The sequence below is a fragment of the Manis pentadactyla genome, chromosome 12, assembly GCF_030020395.1.
Source record: "Manis pentadactyla isolate mManPen7 chromosome 12, mManPen7.hap1, whole genome shotgun sequence".
Lineage (NCBI taxonomy): Eukaryota > Metazoa > Chordata > Mammalia > Pholidota > Manidae > Manis > Manis pentadactyla.
The window spans coordinates 28,755,485-28,779,063 of record NC_080030.1 but is presented as its reverse complement, the minus strand read 5'-3'; the positions used below and the strand labels follow the sequence as shown (position 1 = coordinate 28,779,063).

Below are 23,579 nucleotides of genomic sequence, written 5' to 3'. Positions count from 1 at the left end.
GAAAATTTTTCTCTGTAACAGTTACTCCAGATTGTTTGCTTAACAATCCCAGGAATGAGAAATCTTAAGATACTCCATTTACATCCATTAATGTAGAGATAAAACAAGAGACAGTGTAACGCTACTTCAAGGTAAGCTGGGTACACTGAGTTCCAAGAAATCCTTCTCAGGCTGACAAAAACATAAGCTGATCAAAAAAGAGACAACTTTCCAGATAAATTTCTTGTTGATAAATGTAGGGGAAAACTGACATGACCAGTTTGTTTTTCCATCTTCAAAATATAAAAATAGCTCTGGAAGATAGTAAGTATGGGAAGAATGAAGAAAACGAAAAGAAAAAATTATATTTCCTAGATCTGTCTCACTGAGAAAACACGAGTTATAACCAAATGAATACTTCAGGTTTTTTTTAATACAACAGATTAGTCTGACAGTTACAGGGTATAAAGCCAACCAGTTTTGAACTGATTAATGAAAACAGTACACAAATCAATCCTTCCTCAGGGGTACAGTCTCCTCCCTGATGCCCTCCTTGGTCACAATGCAGATCTTGAGTGCGTCGCCAGTGTACACGTCCCGCTCAGCAGCAGAAATGAAGACGTCTTTCACAAGTCGCATGGCTCTGTCCAAGGACAGTGGGATATGCTCCACATTCTGCATGTTCTTAAAACCAACCTAGTGAGACAGGAAACCTGGATGAAGCATCATGTGATGGTACAAATGAGGTTCAAGTATCCCCCAAAACCCCGAACTGAACGAGTCACAAAAATCAAAATGACCCACAACTGAAATTCTTCCTGACCTAGCTGAATTACATGTACCTAGACCCTGACAAATACTCATTGAGATGAAGCTCCTGCTCCTGAGAAGCACATAACCTGGAGAGGTGGACATAGGTAAACAGAGTATCATCATGGACTAGAACTAAGGAGAGAAAGACAGGAGAGCCCCAAGCAACCATGACTATATCTCCTGGTGGAAGAGTGCTGGCAGGAAGCACATGTGAGTCTGGAGAGGAAGAAACTGGTTAAAGAATGGAGTAATGACCCGGACCGAGGGCGTGGTATGTCCAAAGGCCTGGACATAGAACAGGCACATCATTCAAGGGTCAGGGCAGGATGTGGAACGATGGGAAATAAGGCAGGGAGGCAGTAAGTGGAGAGATAACTACATATAACTTATTTCAGAAAAGCAAGGAAGATGAATTAGGGAAGTAAGTTTGGGGGCAGAAAGGATGTTAGGAAATAAACACAGTAATCCAGGCAAGATGCCATGCAGGTCTGAATTTAGCCAACAGTCATGGAAAAGGGAGGCAGTTAAAAGTATACTTGGATGTTAGAATACAAAATTAAGTGGTAAGTACAGGGGAGAAAGTTATTTTCATACTCTTCAGGCAAGATGGCAAGAGGAGAACTGAAAACACGGACCAAACGTAACTGACACAGGGTTGGAATCATGAACACAGCAGAAGTGGGAGCCACTGACACAGGAGGGGCCCACAGGAAAACCAGCAGACCCAGGAAGTCAAGAAAGTTTGGGAGGGACAAGCCAGCCAAATAAACTCAGCAGTGGCTTACAACAAACTGCAGGTCACAGCCAGTGAACAGCCCTCAGAGGGAAACGCAGAGTGCCCATGTGGCCACAAGCTGGAGTGGCCTCGTTACCTGGTTGTCGAGCAGGGGCTGCAGCATGGCACTTGCTGAGCCTCCAGCCTTGAAGGCGTCTCTCTGGTAGGAGCCGACTGGGTCAAAGCTGTACACGGCTCCCTTCCCTTAAAAAGAAATAGTCACCATGAGGATGCACGTTGACCACAATCCCAAATCATGATAAAATAAATCTTGTTCAAGTATGATACAAAATGGAATACGACCTTGCTGAAATTCAGCCAGATGTCAGTGAACAGCACACTCACTTGGCCAGGCAGCACACAGTAGTCTGTTCCTCGCCCCCGTCCCAGATGTGGTCGGAGCCCATCTGCCCACTCCTGCCTCCATTTCAGTGCCCCCATTAAGGAGCTTTACATTCTCTGCAAGCTAGCAGAGACCACCCAGTGGCTCCCAGCATGCATGTGGCCCCAAAGGTGTGTTGGGCAGTGGCCACAGGTCCTGCTCTAGGTTCTGCACCAAACTCTTGCACCATTCCTAAACATGTACTGGAGTAGCGCTGGTGTAGATGACTTTAAAATTTTCCTAATGCTGAACATGAGTAATTACATGGAAAACCTACTGTGCATCTTTTAAACTAACAGCATACTCTTTTGCATCAACACTATAGAACACCAATTTGTTAAAGGAGAAATGTTAGAAAAACACAGAAATGCCACAGGCAAGTTAGTTGGCCAAAAATGTAATCACTTGCTTTGTACTATCAGAATTAAGAACAGCTTTCATTTTTTCTAAGAAAAATAAGATCTGAATCTACCCATCCTTAATATAGAAGTTAGTGGATGGTTAAATGGGTCTCAGCATTTCCTGAAAAGAGCATAAATTGTTATGCCTTTTTTGGAGGAGCAATCTGATGGCAAAATCTATCAAAATGTAAAAGTACATACCCAGGGAACCAGTAATAATATCACTTATAGAACAGGGTTTACCTAAAAGAATGCTGTTACATAAACACACAAAGCAACATATACCAGATCATTTATCTCTTACAGCAGCAAAAACTTACAAGCAACCTAAAATTCATAAGCAGAAAATGGTGTGTCCAAATGGCAATGTACAGCTTGGAAGAGGGAGACAAGAATTAATATTGTCAAAATGGGCTCACAGCATAAGCTGAAAGGGAGGTCTCTGTAATATGTACGGCATGACTCCATTTTTGTTTAAAAGAATAAGAAAACCATATACATATCTGTATAGGCACACAGAAAATTTTTTGGAAAAATAAAGAACAAACTGCAGCTAGTTGTATCTGTGGGAATAGCGGCAAGAAAAGAAGGGAATCACTTTGTATGCCTCTGTATTTGTCGTATTTATGTAGTGCACATGCATGTATTAACAAGGTATCCAGAAGCATGTTTACCATTGGTTTAAGAGTACTTATCTCTAACAAAACCCCTGGACCAAATGGTTTCACTGCTGAATTTTATCAAATATTTAGTGAAGACCTAATGCCCATCCTCTTTAAAGTTTTCCAAAAAGTAGAAGAGGAGGGAATACTCTCAAACTCACTCTACAAGGCCAGCATCACTCTAATACCAAAACCAGGCAAAGACACTACAAAAAAAGAAAATTACAGACCAATATTGCTGATGAACATAGATGCAAAAATACTCAACAAAATATCAGCAAACCAAATTCAAAAACACATCAAAAAGATCATCCATCATGATCAAGTAGGATTTATTCCAGGAATGCAAGGATAGAACAATATTTGAAAATCCATCAACATCATCCACCACATCAACAAAAAGAAGGACAAAAACCACATGGTCATCTCCATAGATGCTAAAAAAACATTCGACAAGATTCGATATCCATTCATGATAAAAACTCTCAACAAGATGAGTATAGAGGGCAAGTATCTCAACATAATAAAGGCCATACATGACAAACCCACAGCCAACATTATACTTAACAGCGACAAGCTGAAAGCTTTTCCTTTAAGATTGGAAACAAGACAAGGATGCCCACTCTCCCCACTTTTATTCAACATAGTTCTGGAGGTCCTAGCCACAGCAATCAGACAACACAAAGAAATAAAACACATCCAGATTGGTAAAGGAGAAGTCAAACTGTCATTCTTTGCAGATGCCATAACATTGTACATAAAAAACCCTAAAGAATCCACTCTAAAACTACTAGATGTAATATCTGAATTCAGCAAAGTTGCAGGAGACAAAACTAATACACAGAAATCTGTTGCATTCCTATACACTAACAATGAACTAGCAGAAAGAGAAATCAGGATAACAGTTCCATTCATAATTGCATCAAAAAGAATAAAATACCTAGGAATAAACCAAACCAAGGAAGTGAAAGACCTATACACTGAAAACTACAAGACACTCATGAGAGAAATTAAAGAAGGTACCAATAAATGGAAACACATCCCGTACTCATGGACAGGAAGAATTAATATTGTCAAAATGGCCATCCTGCCTAAAGCAATCTATAGATTCAATGCAATCCCTATCAAAATACCAATAGTATTCATCAATAAACTAGAGCAAATAGTTCTAAAATTAATATAGAACCACAAAAGACCCCAAATAGCCAAAGCAATCCTAAGAAGGAAGAATTAAGTGGGAGGGATTATGCTCCCCAACTTCAAGCTCTACTACAAAGCCACAGTAATCAAGACAATTTGGTACTGGTACAAGAAGAGATCCATAGACCAATGGAACAGACTAGAGAACCCTGATATAAACCCAACCATATATGGACAACTAATATACGGTAAAGGAGCCATGGATATACAATGGGGAAATGACAGCCTCTTCAACAGCTGGTGTTGAATAAGCCAGGTGGAGAAAGACAAGTACCAAATGATGTCACTCATCTGTGGAGCATAAGAACAAAGCAAAAACTGAAGGAACAAAACAGCAGTAGACTCACAGAACCCAAGAGTGGACTAATAGTTGCCAAAGGGAAAGGGACTGGGGAGGGTGCGTGGGAAGGAAGGGACAAGGGGAATAAGGGGCATTATGATTAGCACACATAATGTAGCGGGGGGACACAGGGAAGGCAGTATAGCACAGAGAAGACAAGTACTGACTCTACAGCATCTTACTATGCTGATAGACAGTGACTGTTATGGGGTAAGTGGTGGGGACTTGATAATGGGGGAAATCTAGTAACCACAATGTTGCTCATGTGATTGAATATTAATGATACCAAATAAACAAAACAATACTTATCTCTAATGGTGGGGGCTGGGGTGATTACTGTCTTCCTCCTGATATCTCCCAGGACTACTTGAAACAAGTGTATAAAAACTGAAGCCATTATTAATTTGGGGGAAAAAATTCTTCAAAGAGACCATGTCTCCAACTGGGGAGTTAAAGGCACAGAAGTCAAAGCAGATAGCTGGTGACCTTGAGACAAGGACCATGGGTTTAGACAGAGTAGGGTGAGGGCCCCTGGAAAAAGCAAGGCAAGATAATTACAGTCAGAGCAGTGGAACAATATGCAAAGAAACCCACTACCAAAACTTGGTGTTAAACATTAAGCTGTAGAGTCATTCTTCAATGAGATCAGTTAATATTCCCCAGATAAAGGAAAGTAGCCCATGTTTTTTATTTTGATAATCATTTGTAATTATGTGTCAGATTCACTTTAGCATGTTAAAAGACCCAGGCCTATGTGCTGTTTTTCCTCCTTTAGACCTGATGATCAGGTGATTTGCAACCTGGGCAATTAATAATGGCAAGCAAGCCAAGCCATAAACAACATAGTAAAAGTGAGAAAGACTCCATCTTAGATTGCCTTTTAAACTCTTTAGCAAACAGACAATAACTCAGCCCACCTTGAGGGCAGGGCAGGGAGTCTTGATTGATATGCTCCCAGACCAAAAAGCTGCTATTCTGGGAAAGAAATCTGAAGTCAATTTCTTATGTTAATTTTGCAAAACTGTCTGGAAGACTGAGAAGAGACTTAATGTCTCCTCAAGGATGAACATTCTAGAACCACTTAACAGGTCCACACCCCTAGTCCTTTGGCACGTTACAAAACCCTTAGACAGTGCACAACCATGGACTCTCTTGTCCCCTCCTGGCCAGGAGTTCTGTCCTCTCACTTTATCTCTACATAAAAGCCTCTCCCTTGCTCTCCTACTTTGAGTGTTGTGAAGTTCATTCTTCGACTCCGTAAACAAGAATCCCGGCATCAAGCTCACTATGTCCTGAAGCTCAACTATTGACCCCATTGTCCTAAAAGACAGATGTCAACCCAATTGGCTTGAAGGGCACCTGTTGACTCCATTATTCCTGAAGTTCTCAATGAGGAGCAATGCTCTTCAATTCCCCACTTCTACCAATACAAAAGACAGGAAATAAAGTTTTCTGAGACATTAGCAAAGACTCTGGACTTGAGAGTACCATGCTAGGAGCAGATGGAATAAAGTGCATGAAGGAAAATAGAATCATTAAATGGAAAGCTGATATGCCACACTAATGTAGACCTTTATAGTAAGATTTTGGTATATCACTCTTCAATAAGAGGATAGGTCAAAGTTAACAGAAATCTGAAGGAAGCCTCCAACACAATAGATAGAGGCCAAAAATGAACAAACAAAATGAAACAGCAATCTGACAAAATGCAGAGAACACAAGAAAGCTTCAAAAGAAGTACAAAAAAACCTAAGAACAGTATACTTAAATGAAGTAAGAAAGCCAGGAAATAAGAAAAAAGCTTTTGGAAATTAATGACAGCAGAAATAAACCGAATTCACTAAAGGATGAGAAGCTAAAATTGAGGAAGTCTTCAGAGTAGAACAAAGACAGAGATGGGCAGTATGCAGGGAATACATTAGAAAATCAGGGACCTGCATACAGGTGGCTGTGGAGAAGGTGGGAGAAGCAAAGAAGGTGGAGAAAGAGAAGAAATGAGAAGAGCCTAGACAAGGAGCATCATATAAAACTTTGTAACACCAGAATAAAGAAAAGACCCTAAGTGTCAAAGAAGGCCTCCTGATTTCCTTTCTCAGAATCTCATGAGAGACAGGTACCACAAGAAAATAAGCCCAAGAAGAGGACATCAAGGCAGAGGAGCTGAAGACTGGGGAGAGGGCTGCTCCATCATGTGCCCCATGATGATGTACACATTCCTCCAGGGGGTGAAATCAAAGAACAATCAGAGCAGACAGGCACGATTAGAAAGCAATTAGAAACGCCTGAGAATACAACCAAAACAAGGGACACTGTCACATGGAAATAGAAGAACGGGGCTTTGGAGTCTAACAGATCCAAACCCAAACCTTAGCTCTGCCATTTAGGAAACATGAGATTTCACAAATCAGACCCTCTGACTCTCAGAAAAACTGGAAGGACATTGCCTGGCCTGCTAAAATTCAATGGTAGCTATTAACGTTGCTAAAATCTCAATTTATTAATCTGACATTTAAGTCAGACATAATTTAAGTCAACAAAAAATACCAGAAGCATCCAGCATGCTGGGTTAGGCATGCTAATCTGTGGTGGGTAATTAACTTCTATTTACCACTTCTGTGCTATTTTCTCTTAGTGTTCAAGTAAGGTTCAAAGCCTCAAAAGAAATGTGGTGTCTTCACCCAGATATCCCTGCCACTCTTCTTTCAACTGACTAAGTGGTGGCACAGATCTGACCTGGGAGATTGTTTGGTTTTTGGAAGCAAACAAATGTCAATCTAAATCATACCTGGTGGAAAACGTTGGTGCCCCCACATGGGCAGTACAGCTTTGGTTCAAAACAGGATGGAAATGTCAAGTAACGAGAGTGGTTTTCTTACGCCTTCCTGGATCTCACTGACAGAAAATCAGAGGTGTTTCAGAGATGTTCTGAAAACACTGCTGGAAATGAGTATGTTTCTTCTAAGACACCACTTTTACCAAACTTTTTGAAGTCAAGTATGTTTGTTAATAAGCTTCTCCAGATTGGACCTCTTTCTGTGAGATTAAAATGCTAAATCTCTACCGCTGAGCTCATGCAGGGTCTTGAGAAAATAGTCTAGTAGCTGCCTGCCCCACAGTCAACCATTCCAGTTTCAATACACCACTGCTGTGTCTTTGGACAATCACTGATTCCCTCTGGATTCAGCTTCCTCATAGCCTAACTATCAGAAAAGGAAGCTTTTGGGCAAGATGAAGCTTTTCAACTTTTCAACTCTAGCTGTTAACACACACATCTAAGACATACCACCCCCTTCATTTTCCACAAATACAGTACTCTACCTTCTTCATCAAGTCCCCCGATGATGTTGTAAACATAATATGGAAAGAAGCGCCTCGAGTAGAGGATTGTAGACAGCATTGCAGCAATCGCCCCCGTAGTCATGGTCTTATTATTGGAATGCTTATACATCTGTAATTATTAACAAAAGTAACAGGCATGGAGAGGCAGAGCATATCACAGACTGGAACCACAAACAGCAAAGTTAAAAGAATGCATGCATGTTTTGATGAATGGGATTCCTGTTCCTTTCATGACTAAATCACACAGTGCTACTAAAATAATAACGTATTACACCCTATCATCCTAGGGGCTATAATGTTCAAGGCAAAGAATACTAAGTGTGCCCTTAGCTCTCTGGTTTAAAGACTATTTTCCATTATGTCCTTGTCTCAAGCACTGATAGTTCAAGAGCAAACGCAATAAACAGGGCATATGAAGTGACCTAGAGAGGACGTTTCAATTTCAGCTTGCCTTCACTCTGCATCTACATTGAGGTCAGCAAGCTATAACACTTGGGCAAAATTTACAGGTAAAGTTTGCTGACCCTGTTCAGACCCAGATAAAAGCCCCTCTCTTTGTAAAGCTGGTAACTGTTAACAACAGAAGTGAAGCTAAGAGGGCAGCATGGTTCCTCTGTATGATTCTAGTGTAGGGCAGTGGCCTTGCTCCTTATGGTGTCTATGGTGGCAAACCTAAGTATGCAAAACAGGACTTAAACAGAGATTTCCAACCCTAGATTTACTATACCCTTAGGAATCCTAAGTTATCCAACAGACTGAAAAAATCTACAATAATTGCAAACGTAAGATGAATTTAATTTCACCTATTTGTCAGCCACAGAGCAATCATCTCTACAGATAAACATACTAAGTACTTCATAATCAAATAATGGCAGTCAAAATAATAAAGGAAGATTAGAAATGAATGCCATGTAATGGATAAGTCAGTGTACAGAAGAAGTTTTTACCAGAGTGAAAATTATTCAAAAGTCTTCATTTCATTTCACAAGTAAGCACCAAAATTTTATTTATCTCACCACTGACATAATAATATATGAAAGAAAAATTTCAAGGACTGTGATTAAGAAGAACTCATTGTTCCCTGTTTTTAATTTATTAACAAAACACTACTCTCCTTATTTATTTTTGTCCTCTAAGTTCCATTTATAAATACCCATCAGGAAAATACATATATGTCAATAAATGTAAGTCACTTGACCTTTCAATATAAGATTTTAATCAAGTGTTAACAATTGAAAAGTTCTGAATGAACTAATCTCTACACATTCAAAACCAAGTATCAGCTAAATAAACATATTACATACTCCAGTGACTATGACATCACTTCTAAGTGGAAATAATCTTGTATTACTCACAAACAGGCAAAACAGAAAGTGATCCCCTGCTTATTTTTTCATGTAGCAGACTGACTTACCAACTACATAAAAGTTATGACATACATCCTACAAAATTAAGTATGAAAACCAAGGGCACATGATGGTGATACTATAAACATCAACAGCTATGAAAAAAATTTTACTAGGCTGTAGTTGAGAAACATCTGCATTTCTGAATTTTTACATACAGTGAGAACCCTACTTCAACCCTGTACTGTGGTCAACTAAGAACAGTATGGGTTTACTGATTATTACAGACAAAATCCATTTTAATACAGTCTAATTTACTCCTACCCTATTCTCCCTGCAACACTGAGTAATATACACAGGCCATAATTAGTGGTATTGACAAAGTCATCCCCCTGTAAAAAGTGTACAACAGGTTAGTCTGTTTCATTCTCTCACCTCTTCCTGCTACCCCTTTCTGCTTTCTATCCCAACCTGTTTCCTGAACATCTTCCTCAGGGGCTAGCAACTAAAGCCTGTGCAGGTGTTAGGTGATAATGGCTTAGGTTGTACCTCTTGCCCAGTTCCTGGCTTACTCCCTCCTAATCCTGCTCATGTGTCCTGTCAATCAAGTACGATGCTGTAGAGGGAACATGTGTCAACTGGTGGCGTTCCAGACCAAGCTCCTGTCTAAAAGAGCCTGCTTCCCTCCAAAGAAATGCACTTATTTTGTTTCTGAGGGAGGAGTATTACCAGAAGAAACCTCTCTCAAGGTACCTCAAAACAGGTAGAGAACCATTTACTCTGTAGCTTACATATCTTAACAAAGGAGGTTTGCTGTAGTTCCACATTATGCTACCTTAATGATGCTGCATTAACACTAATGCTTCATTTCTATGATTTCCATGTTAGATCATAGTTTCACCTACTAACCTGCAAATCTCCAGCTATTCTGAGTAACAGTCATGCTGTGTGATTCAAAGAATCTAATAAGCTGTTAACTTTGAACAGTGTAGACATATACAAAAGCTTCTACCTTTAGTCTTGCTTCAATAATCTTTGTCAGGGTAAGACAGTCTCCATGAAAGCCAGTGCATCCAATGACTGTCTTGTCTGTTCTGTAAGAAGCATATTTCAGGAAACCGAGTTGGTTAAAGAGTACATCAATACACATCTGAGCAACTTTACATTTAAAGCTCCTATTCCCATTATTCACGAAACAGTACTGGGACAACTAGCCCTTGTATGTGTTGGTGGGGTGGGTGGGGTGTCCGTATCCCAACGTTTCACTCCTTACACCAAATGAATTCTAGGTGGGTCAGAGACTTAAAGAAAAGAAAAAGTATGAATGAACTAAAGAAAACAGATGAATTTTCTACAATCTTGGGTTAAGGGTAGCCAATACACAGCCCAGAGAAGTTTCATAAAAGTGACTACATAAAAAATTAAAACTTCTATGAGAAAAGTATGATGAATAAAGTTTAGTAACAGAAAAACTAAGAAAATATATTTGTAGGACATATGGCCAAAGTCTATTTTTAACTCCCTTAGTCTAGGAAGGGCTTCTACAAATACGAAAAGCATTAACAACATAATGGATCAAGGGGATGTACAGCATGGTGACTATAACTATTAACACTTTGTTGCATATTTGAAAGTTGCTGAGAGTAGTTCTTTAAAGTTTTCATCACCAGAAAAAAGTATTTTGTAACTATGTATGGTGACAGATATTAGACTTATTATGATCATTTTGCAACATATGAAGTATGGAATCATTACCTTGTACACCTGAAACTAATATAATGCCATGTACCAATTACACCTCAATTTAAAAAACAAACAATGGAACAGATGGGTAAAGTTACATGAGTCACATAAGACGCAAGTCACTGTAACATATGAAAAGAGCCTCTGCATCGTTCAGAAATCCAAATCTAAACGAGATGATTCCAACCTATGTAATAACACCTAATGTTGGTGAGGTCACGGAACATGAGTACTCTCAGATACTAGTTAAGAGCATACATTGACTTAACTTTTAGAAGGGCCATTTGGCATTATCTATTAATATTTAAATGCCCATAACTTTTATTCAACAATTCCATTGCCAGAAACTTATCTGGTCAATATTCTCACATAAGTTTGCAAAGATATGCTCTATGCTTGTTTGTAAGTACATAATTATGCTAATTGCTTTCCAAAACAAAGCAAACAGAAAACAACCTAAATGCCTGCCAGAGGCAACTGATTAAATTTTGGCACATCCATACAAATTCAACCCTGTCTCAAAAATTCCTAAATCTTAGTATCTACCTTCTTACCTACCTACCCACCCACCCACCCACCTATCTATAGATATACTTATCTATCTAAACCAATCTCACAAAGAAACATGTAGCAGAGGCCATACGATATACTATTCCTTTCAGAAATTTTTGAGTGATTCACATGAATCATACTTTTCCAACAGGGAGACGCATGACACCTCTAGGGGCATCACCAGCTACTCCTGATCTATCCCTACAACCAACCTCACTGCACTGAATTAAAAACCTCCCATCTCCTGTAAGGCCTCACTGCTTTTACTACTAAGATGGGTTGACAATATCAACAGGACCAGACAAAATCTTGAGAGCTTCAAGATGCTCTTCTCAAATATCCAGGTAGGGAGCCAAGATGGCGGCGTGAGTAGAGCAGCGGAAATCTCCTCCCAAAACCACATATATCTATGAAAATAGAACAAAGACAACCCTTCCTAGAATAAAGACCAGAGGACACAGGACAATATCCAGACCACATCCGCACCTGAGAGAACCCAGCACCTCACGAAGCGGGTAAGATGCAAGCCCCGGCCCCGCGGGAGCCGAGCGCCCCTCCCCCCAGCTCCCGGCGGGAGAAGAACAGGCAGAGCGGGAGGGAGACAGAGCCCAGGACTGCCGAACACCCAGCCCCAGCCATCCGGGCCAGAGCACAGACACAGTGCGTGCGTGGGGGGCCCTGGATACTAGGGAAACAGGGCAGCAAGAACAGTGAGCGGGCACCAGAGGCCGGGCGCCAGAGGACACCAGAAAAGCGAGCGACCATTTTTTTTTTTTTTGCTGTTTTGTTTTCGCGACGGCTTTTTGGAAGTCTTAAAGGGATAGGGACCCCAATACCAGGGAAACAGGGCAGCACGAACAGTGAGCGGGCATGGGAGGCCTAGCACCGGAGGACACCAGAAAAGCGAGCGATCATTTTTTTTTTTCTTTTTTTTTGCTGTTGTGTTTTGGCGAGCGCTTTTTGGAAGTCTTAAAGGGATAGGGACCGCAATACTAGGGAAACAGGGCAGCAAGACCGGTGAGCAGAAGCCTGAGGCTGGCGCCAGAGAATAAAGAAAAACAAGCGGCCACTTTTTTTTTTTTTTAATTAAAAAAATTTTTTTTTTTGTGGTCGTTGTTTTGTTTTGGCGGGTGCTTTTTGGAAGTCTTAAAGGGGCAGGGCGGGACACTTAATCCAGAGGTAGGGAATCCGGGGATCTCTGGGCACCCTAACCCCTGGGCTGCAGGGAGCCGGGAGGCCCCTTGCGGAGATAAATAGCCTCCCAGCAGCTCCTGCTCCAACGCGACTCCACCATTTTGGAGCAGCTGCCCGAGCCAGCCCACGCCCACAGCAACAGCGGAGATTAACTCCACAGCAGCCGGGCAGGAAACAGAAACCCTGTCTGCGCGCAGCTGCGCAGCACAAGCCACTAGAGGCCGCTGTTCTCCCAGGAGAGGAGGGCCACAAACCAACAAGAAAGGAAGTCCTTCCAGCCGTCACTCGTCCCAGCTCTGCAGACTATTCCTATCACCATGAAAAGGCAAAGCTACAGGCAGACAAAGATCACAGAGACAACACCAGAGAAGGAGACAGACCTAACCAGTCTTCCTGACAAAGGATTCAAAATAAGAATCATAAACATGCTGACAGAGATGCAGAGAAATACGCAAGAGAAATGGGATGAAGTCCGGAGGGAGATCACAGATGCCAGAAAGGAGATTAGAGAAAGGAAACAAACTCTGGAAGGGTTTATAAGCAGAATGGATAGGATGCAAGAGGCCATTGATGGAATTGAAACCAGAGAACAGGAACGCATAGAAGCTGACGTAGAGAGAGATAAAAGGATCTCCAGGAATGAAACAATATTAAGAGAACTCTGTGACCAATCCAAAAGGAACAATATCCGTATTATAGGGGTCCCGGAAGAAAAAGAGAGAGGAAAAGAGATGGAAAGTATCTTAGAAGAAATAATTGCTGAAAACTTCCCCAAACTGGGGGAGGAAGTAATCGAACAGACCACGGAAATACACAGAACCCCCAAAAGAAAGGATCCAAGGAGGACAACACCAAGACACATAATAATTAAAATGGCAAAGATCAAGGACAAGGAAAGAGTGTTAAAGGCAGCTAGAGAGAAAAAGGTCACCTATAAAGGAAAACCCATCAGGCTAACATCAGACTTCTCGACAGAAACCCTACAGGCCAGAAGAGAATGGCATGATATATTTAATACAATGAAACAGAAGGGCCTTGAACCAAGGATACTGTATCCAGCATGACTATCATTTAAATATGATGGTGGGATTAAACAATTCCCAGACAAACAAAAGCTGAGGGAATTTGCTTCCCACAAACCACCTCTACAGAACACCTTAACAGGGACTGCTCTAGATGGGAGCACTCCTAGAAAGAGCACAGCACAAAACACCCAACATATGAAGAATGGAGGAGGAGGAATAAGAAGGGAGAGAAGAAAAGAATCTCCAGACAGTGTATATAACAGCTCAATAAGCGAGCTAAGTTAGGCAGTAAGATACTAAAGAGGCTAACCTTGAACCTTTGGTAACCACGAATTAAAGTGTGCAATGGCAATAAATACATATCTTTCAATAGTCACCCTAAATGTTAATGAGCTGAATGCACCAATCAAAAGACACAGAGTAATAGAATGGATAAAAAAGCAAGACCCATCTCTATGTTGCTTACAAGAAACTCACCTCAAACCCAAAGACATGTACAGACTAAAAGTCAAGGGATGGAAAAACATATTTCAAGCAAACAACAGCGAGAAGAAAGCAGGGGTTGCAGTACTAATATCAGACAAAATAGACTTCAAAACAAAGAAAGTAACAAGACATAAAGAAGGACACTACATAATGATAAAGGGCACAGTCCAACAAGAGGATATAACCATTCTAAATATATATGCACCCAACACAGGAGCACCAGCATATGTGAAACAAATACTAACAGAACTAAAGGGGGAAATAGACTGCAATGCATTCATTCTAGGAGACTTCAACACACCACTCACCCCAAAGGATAGATCCACCGGGCAGAAAATAAGTAAGGACACGGAAGCACTGAACAACACAGTAGAGCAGATGGACCTAATAGACATCTATAGAACTCTACATCCAAAAGCAACAGGATATACATTCTTCTCAAGTGCACATGGAACATTCTCCAGAATAGACCACATACTAGGCCACAAAAAGAGCCTCAGAAAATTCCAAAAGATTGAAATCCTACCAACCAACTTTTCAGACCACAAAGGCATAAAACTAGAAATAAACTGTACAAAGAAAGCAAAGAGGCTCACAAACACATGGAGGCTTAACAACACGCTCCTAAATAATCAATGGATCAATGACCAAATCAAAATGGAGATCCAGAAATATATGGAAACAAATGACAACAACACTAAGCCCCAACTTCTGTGGGACACAGCAAAAGCAGTCTTAAGAGGAAAGTATATAGCAATCCAAGCATATTTAAAAAAGGAAGAGCAATCCCAAATGAATGGTCTAATGTCACAATTATCGAAATTGGAAAAAGAAGAACAGATGAGGCCTAAGGTCAGCAGAAGGAGGGACATAATAAAGATGAGAGAAGAAATAAATACAATTGAGAAGAATAAAACAATAGCAAAAATCAATGAAACCAAGAGCTGGTTCTTCGAGAAAATAAACAGAAAAGATAAGCCTCTAGCCAGACTTATTAAGAGGAAAAGAGAGTCAACACAAATCAACAGTATCAGAAACGAGAAAGGAAAAATCACGACGGACCCCACAGAAATACAATGAATTATTAGAGAATACTATGAAAACCTATATGCTAACAAGCTGGGAAACCTAGGAGAAATGGACAACTTCCTAGAAAAATACAACCTTCCAAGATTGACCCAGAGAGAAACAGAAAATCTAAACAGACCAATTACCAGCAACGGAATTGAAGCGGTAATCAAAAAACTACCAAAGAACAAAACCCCCGGGCCAGATGGATTTACCTCAGAATTTTATCAGACATACAGGGAAGACATAATACCCATTCTCCTTAAAGTTTTCCAAAAAATAGAGGAGGGGATACTCCCAAACTCATTCTGTGAAGCTAACATAACCCTAATACCAAAACCAGGCAAAGACCCCACCAAAAAAGAAAACTACAGACCAATATCCCTCATGAACGTAGATGCAAAAATACTCAACAAAATATTAGCAAACCGAATTCAAAAATACATCAAAAGGATCATACACCATGACCAAGTGGGATTCATCCCAGGGATGCAAGGATGGTACAACATTCGAAAGTCCATCAACATCATCCACCACATCAACATAAAGAAAGACAAAAACCACATGATCATCTCCATAGATGCTGAAAAAGCATTTGACAAAGTTCAACATCCATTCATGATAAAAACTCTCAGCAAAAGGGGAATAGAGAGCAAGTACCTCAACATAATAAAGGCCATCTATGATAAACCCACAGCCAACATTCTATTGAACAGCGAGAAGCTGAAAGCATTTCCTCTGAGATCGGGAACTAGACAGGGATGCCCACTCTCCCCACTGTTATTTAACATAGTACTGGAGGTCCTAGCCACGGCAATCAGACAAAACAAAAAAATACAAGGAATCCAGATTGGTAAAGAAGAAGTTAAACTGTCACTATTTGCAGATGACATGATACTGTACATAAAAAACCCTAAAGACTCCACCCCAAGACTACTAGAACTGATATCGGAATAAAGCAAAGTTGCAGGATACAAAATCAATACACAGAAATCTGTGGCTTTCCTTTACACTAACAATGAACCAACAGAAAGAGAAATCAGGAAAACAACTCCATTCATAATTGCCTCAAAAAAAATAAAATACCTAGGAATAAACCTAACCAAAGAAGTGAAAGACCTATACTCTGAAAGCTACAAGTCACTCTTAAGAGAAATTAAAGGGGACACTAACAGATGGAAACTCATCCCATGCTCGTGGCTAGGAAGAATTAATATCGTCAAAATGGCCATCCTGCCCAAAGCAATATACAGATTTGATGCAATCCCTATGAAACTACCAGCAACATTCTTCAATGAACTGGAACAAATAATTCAAAAATTCATATGGAAACACCAAAGACCCCGAATAGCCAAAGCAATCCTGAGAAAGAAGAATAAAGTAGGGGGGATCTCACTCCCCAACTTCAAGCTCAACTATAAAGCCATAGTAATCAAGACAATTTGGTAATGGCACAAGAGCAGAGCCACAGACCAATGGAACAGACTAGAGAATCCAGACATTAACCCAGACATATATGGTCAATTAATATTTGATAATGGAGCCATGGACATACAGTGGCGAAATGACAGTCTCTTCAACAGATGGTGCTGGCAAAACTGGACAGCTACATGTAGGAGGATGAAACTGGACCATTGTCTAACCCCATACACAAAAGTAAACTCAAAATGGATGAAAGACCTGAATGTAAGTCATGAAACCATTAAACTCTTGGAAGAAAATATAGGCAAAAACCTCTTAGACATAAACATGAGTGACCTCTTCTTGTACATATCTCCCTGGGCAAGGAAAACAACAGCAAAAATGAACAAGTGGGACTATATTAAGCTGAAAAGCTTCTGTACAGCAAAAGACACCATCAATAGAACAAAAAGGAACCCTACAGTATGGGAGAATATATTTGAAAATGACACGTCCAGAATATATAAAGAGCTCACACGCCCCAACAAAGAAAAAACAAATAACCCAATTAAAAAATGGGCAGAGGAACTGAACAGACAGTTCTCCAAAAAAGAAATAAAGATGGCCAACAGACACATGAAAAGATGCTCCACATCGCTAATTATCAGAGAAATGCAAATTAAAACTACAATGAGGTATCACCTCACACCAGTAAGGATGGCTGCCATCCAAAAGACAAACAACAACAAATGTTGGCGAGGCTGTGGAGAAAGGGGAACCCTCCTACACTGCTGGTGGGAATGTAAGTTAGTTCAACCATTGTGGAAAGCAGTATGGAGGTACATCAAAATGCTCAAAACAGACTTACCATTTGACCCAGGAATTGCACTCCTAGGAATTTACCCTAACAATGCAGCAATCAAGTATGAGAAAGATCAGTGCACCCCTATGTTTATCGCAGCACTATTTACAATAGCCAAGAATTGGAAGCAACCTAAATGTCCATCGATAGATGAATGGATAAAGAAGATGTGGTACATATACACAATGGAATACTACTCAGCCATAAGAAAAGGGCAAATCCTACCATTTGCAGTAACATGGATGGAGCTGGCGGGTATTATGCTCAGTGAAACAAGCCAAGCGGAGAAAGAGAAATACCAAATGATTTCACTCATCTGTGGAATATAAGAACAAAGGAAAAACTGAAGGAACAAAACAGCAGCAGAATCACAGAACTCAAGAATGGACTAACAGGTACCAAAGGGAAAGGGACTGGGGAGGATGGGTGGGTAGGGAGGGATAAAGGGGGGGAGAAGAAGGGGGTATTAAGATTAGCATACATGGGGGGGTGGGAGAAAGGGGAGGGTTGTACGACACAGAGAAGGCAAGTAGTGATTCTACAACATTTTGCTACGCAGATGGACAGTGACTGTAAAGGGGTTTATAGGGGGGACCTGGTATAGGGGAGAGCCTAGTAAACATAATATTCATCATGTAAGTGTAGATTAGTGATACCAAAAAAAAAAAGGCAGTTCCTGTGTGGTAACCTCCAATGAGTTCTACACAAGGGTATAAAGGGCATATAAAAGTGTAGGTAAATTGTCTGTTTGTGTTTATACAGAGGATCAAAGCCTAATTTGGCTACCCCGAAAATGAACTAAGATACGATATGAAAAAGAACTTCCAACATCAGCACTCTCTGGAAGACTCATGCCAGAAGATGAGCATCAAAAAATCCCAACAAAGATCCACGCACTGCTACAGCTGTAGATGCACTCATCCCACCAGCTCCTGGACTTGCCATGGGAATGAAGAAGGAGATATCTAAGCTGGCCTGTGCATACAGTAAAACAACAAATTTGACTGGATCTATACTGTTGGAACTCAACCAAGAATTAGGAGAAGTGCAAATTGTAGCGCTCCAAAATCTTACAACTACAGACTATTTACTGTTAAAAGAACATAAGGGATGTGAACATTCCCCAGGAATGGGTTGTTTTAATTTGTCTGATTTCTCTCAGCCTGTTCAAGTTCAGTTGGACAATATCCACCATATCATAGATAAGTTTTCACAAATGCCTAAGGTGCCTAACTGGTTTTCTTGGTTTCACTGGAGATGGCTGGTAATTACAGGTATGCTTTGGTTATGTAACTATACTCCCATTATGTTAATGTGTGTGCGCAATTTAAGTAGTAGTTTAAAACCTATACATGCTGAAGTTCCTCTACAAGAAGATATGTCAAAGAAATAATCAATCTTCCCATGTTTTCTGCCGCCTGCTACTTCTATAGCTTTTCTTCTTCCTTCCTAATTACAACCCTTAAATAGAATTCGTGCCTCATATCAAATTTACCGAGTATCATAATTCTTCCAAGTGGTAAAGATACCTCAAGACAAATGCTGGGCATAGAAGCTACAGGGCATAAATATGCAAAGTAAAAAGCTAACCATTTCAAACAATAGGGCTTCTCTCTCACTTACCAACTTTACATTTCCCTGTATGGCCCCGGAAGATGACTGGTTAGCCAGAGATGGGAAAGATTCCTCAAGGGAGGAACAACCTAAGACAGGCACAGTCACAGGGGGGTCATCAGGTGAGAAATTGGGGATCAACAGACGTGAGGCTTTGAACCTCACCCCCCCTGTTCTGAGAGAAATCTTCTGCATACGTGGATGTTTTATTGCCCTTGTCTAGCTTGGATTAACACATGGTCTACAGGCACACACCTGATCATCTACATTTGCTCTCTTACAACACTAAACTATGTTTTCTACCTTTATCTTGTATCTACCTACCACTTCAGCATTTTATTAAAAATAATAATAATAAAGAGAGAAATGTGGTATCCACATATAAATCAAGTATAAAAATCAAATGAGTATTCATATTTGAACTGACTGTTTATAGTTCATAGTGCATGAGCAAAGCCGAAGGTTTCTGTGATGACTGCCCTTGTGCTGTTCACCATGTAACTTGTTCACTATGTAAGAATTTGTTCTCCATGTAAGAACTTGTTTGTTATGCCTCGGAAGATTGGAGACTGATGAAAATTAGGCTTGGGGTGGATTAATGATTGTGCATTGAGCATTGACTCCCCTATACAGAATTTTATTGTTGTTAACAACCATTTGATCAATAAATATGAGAGATGCCCTCACAAAAAAATATATATACACACTTCCAATTGTAAAATAAATAAGTGACCGGGATGTGGTGTATAGCATAAGGAATATAGTCAAAATATTGTAACAACTTGGTATGGTGATAGCTGGTACCTAGAATTATCATGTATATAAATGTTGAATCACTATGTTGTACACCTGAAACTAATGTAATATAATAGTGTGTGTCAACTACCCTTCAATAAAAAATAATTATCTACAAAAAAAAAAAAAAAATATCCAGGTACATCAAAGGAAGGGGAGTTTTCCTGCACAGAATAAAGAGTAACTGCAGAGTCTCAAACAGGTGGGGAAGAGGCAGGCTTGGCTCTAGGTCAGCCCCAAAGGGCATATGATTAGGGATGCATAGGTAGCTTCAACTTTATGTATGGTCTAGTGCTGATGACGGGTAATTGGGACATAGGAAATGGTTAATATTACATCCATCTCTAAAGTATTTCATTAAAAAAAAAGATGTATATTCACTTCAGCAGCACACACACTCAAATACAACAGAGAACCCTGCAAAAGAATGGTACCTAAAAGTTATGTCTTAAAATTTATAACATTTATTACTTTCAAAGTGTAAGTTACATCTCAGAAAAGGTTGCATGGGTGCATGATGAATTGAAGAGTAGAAAGGGGTATCAAAAGGTGGAAGAAGTGGACACAAAGGGAACTGGGAAGATGAAACCAAACTTCAACTGTTCTTTAGGTTAAGATGTGGGTTAGCCCTGGGCCAGAAGACAACCGAGCTCTCTCTTTACATCCTCTCTATAGGACCCCAAGACCTGGTCTGAAGGACCTGAACCACATCAGTCCATTCCTATTACAATTCAGGATTCATAGGTTCTTACGGATTAAGCTAGGAATTAACCACCATTCATAACTATTTCCAAAAATGTTAAATATAAACCATCGCTAATCTGCAAGATGCATTTAGGTTATTTATACAGAAATTTTTTTCTTTCAGTACTTGAGACTTTATTGTCATTAATAAATACAGCTAGTTCAAAATGTGAGTCATGCATATGACTACTTAAGATGTAGGTAAATAGAATGTTTCAGGTTAAAAAAGGCAGGAAAATTAAAAATATATATTTAATGGATTAATGGATAGAAGGATGGAAAGATATATGATAATTTTAGTAAAATGCTACTAAGAAGACTTAGGTGATAGTATATTAGTGTACATAAATATTACTGTTCTTTTATTGTATATTTTTCATGATAAAATGCTGAAGTAAAAAAGTTTAGTTACCAAAAGCACTCTTCATACTTAAATATGGCAAATATCATGAAGACAGCATACTGAATTATTAGGAAGTACTAATTTAGGAAATTGTTTTCGAACAAAAATGCAAGCTAAGCTCTAAAATAGGCAAGATAAAAACTGATTTAACACTGTTTAGAAACTGACTCTCCTGAAACATTAAATCATTACAAGGCACTGGGAAATGTGTCCTTAGATATTTTTACTTACAGTTTGTAACATTTAGGGCTATCCCGGGTGTGAACTGAAAACCCTTCACTCAATCGCGTGTCAGAAGCAACAATCGAGAAATCTTCCCCAGCAATTGCCAATATAGTACTGAGGAAAAAAAAACAAAAAAAATTAATGAATTCTTCTGGATGGTAATAACATCTCTCCCAAGAGGAGATTGCTCCATGGCATAAACTGGGATAAAACCCAACAGATGTGAGCAAGAGCAGGATTCAGATGGGAGAGGAAAAATCGGGGAGGAAGGATCGTTGGCTACAAGTCATTTGGGAAAAGTAAGTACCTCCCCCAAAACACAAGCCTAAATCAGAACAAAGGTTACTTGGCAGGAAGTAACAGAAAAAACAACCAAATGGTCACGATCAAAAGGTAAAACACCAACTTTGTGCAAGGTGCCATATTACAAAAACGCCAAAGGTCATGGCCCTGCCAGAAGGGGTCAGGTGTAGTCAGTTATACCACAACACAAGCTATCGAAGCTTAGTATTTTTTATTTCTTTATATCCGAACCCTTATATAATGACTAGCACTCAGTAGACACCCAAATATCTGTTGAAAAAGGAACAAACTTTCCTTTGTGGTTGTACAATTTGTAACAGTTCACTGAAGAAGCCTAGAGCATGAACTCCAAAAGCACTCTCTGGATTCTGATTCTGGCTCACCCACTTTGAAGATAGGAGCTTGTGGCTAACCTGCTCAACTTGAAGTTGAGCAGACGTTTTAGCTACAGACACAACTACGCGTCTATCGGCATAAAACAATTAATCCTATCTTTTAAATTTCAGATGCTAAACCTGCCTCCCCATCTTATTACGCAGTGGGGTATGAGGGGGACTCGATAATAAGGGTGAATGTAGTAACCACATTGTTTTTCTTGTGAAACCTTCATAAGAGTGTATATCAATGATACCTTAATTAATTAAATAAATAATTTTTAAAGCTTTCAGTTTATGTTAATGGTGCAAAAAAAAAAAAAACTACCTTGCCTGCTGGCATAAGAACATATTCAGACCGTATGGAAAGGTTAGTTCCGTTTTTAAAGCTCTTCCACCGCAAAGGACAGGTTTCGATTTCTACCTACTGCGACACTGCAGCAAAAAGCAGGCTATGCACACCTGGCCGTCTACATCAAGACCCAAGTGACCAGCCTGCAAGGTGAGACCCCCAAAGACCAAAGCGGACCCAAGCACACAACGGAGAGGGAGACCTGCGCCCGGCGGATGACCGCCGGTACCGCGGCGAGAACCCCAGCAGGGTTAACCAGGGCCGAGAGGGAGTGGGGGCCAAAGTGAAAGCAGCGGCTCTCTGGGTTTTACCCTCCGTTGAAAGCGTAGGGCGAAAAGCGCAGCTGCAGAGGGCCCGCGGCACAGGGAGGATCCATCGCCAGGTCTCTGCCCGGGCCCGGGTACAGCGTTGCGTGCGAGAGCATCCAGCGGCTCTACCTCCTGCTGTTTCACGGCGAGATGGCGGCCGCTGCCGGAAGTCGCGCAACTCCCGGCATCCCCGCAGCGCTCCTTCCGGCCGCTGTAGCTTGCGTCATTGTTCCTGAATGTCCCTGCCGCTTCCTCTCCTGTTGGTAGCAGGGCACTTTCGTGTTCCAAGAAAGTTGACACAGGGCTATTTTTCCCAAAAACATTCGATTTCATCCCAAGGGACAAAAATCTGAAATTCTGACCATAAATAAAAAATAGGTAAAACTATTTTAGGAGCAACGGAATAGTCTATTGGAGTGTAAATTGGTACAGCCGTACTTCGAAAAGAGATCGGCGTGACCTAGCATAGTTGAGGATACATACACCATAGGACCCGGCAGTTCCACGCCAAGGTATGTACCCTAGTCGGAAGACATACAAGAATGTTTTATAGCATTGTTCTTAATGGGCCCAAACGAAATGATCCGAATGTCCATAAACAGCCGAATGGATAAATCAATTGAGGGATATGTCACAGCAAAGAAAATTAACCGACTTCAGCTAGAGGGAAGACATATCAACATGGATGAGTCTTACAACGTTGAGCCGAAGAAAATACGCTACATAACTTTAGGAGTACGTAGTAGGAGGGCGCGTTTGGCTGGCGTGGGAGGGGGATCTGTGCTGGCAGTGCTCGGTTTCTTTACTTGACCATAACCAACCACCTTTTAGTCCGTACGTGTGTTTGCACTTCCTGATATGAGTATTATATTTAAATTTTTTAAATGTGTTTC

The 23,579-nt window shown here is 40.4% G+C and overlaps 1 protein-coding gene across 1 annotated transcript; it reads right to left on the bottom strand.

Annotated features, from left to right (window-relative positions):
• Nucleotides 1–394: 394 nt before the first annotated feature.
• PSMB1 (proteasome 20S subunit beta 1) lies at nt 395–22,923 on the bottom strand. Its single transcript, XM_036875726.2, has 6 exons — nt 22,690–22,923; nt 21,356–21,463; nt 10,250–10,331; nt 7,871–8,000; nt 1,665–1,771; nt 395–675 (listed from the first exon to the last, which is right to left on the bottom strand). Exons 1-6 carry the CDS (start codon nt 22,800–22,802, stop codon nt 490–492), a joined length of 726 nt encoding a protein of 241 aa, XP_036731621.1. The 5' UTR covers nt 22,803–22,923; the 3' UTR covers nt 395–489.
• Between the last annotated feature and the right edge of the window lie 656 nt (nt 22,924–23,579).

What these genes read in the sequence shown, in the direction of transcription:
- PSMB1 (XM_036875726.2), bottom strand. Translation starts at nt 22,802, where the DNA reads ATGCTCTCGCACGCAACGCTGTACCCGGGCCCGGGCAGAGACCTGGCG. An exon ending in CCCTACGCTTTCAACGGAGG is followed by an intron (nt 21,464 to 22,689) that starts GTAAAACCCAGA and finishes TTTTTTCCTCAG; the next exon opens with TACTATATTGGCAATTGCTG. An exon ending in AGCCCTAAATGTTACAAACT is followed by an intron (nt 10,332 to 21,355) that starts GTAAGTAAAAAT and finishes TGCTTCTTACAG; the next exon opens with AACAGACAAGACAGTCATTG.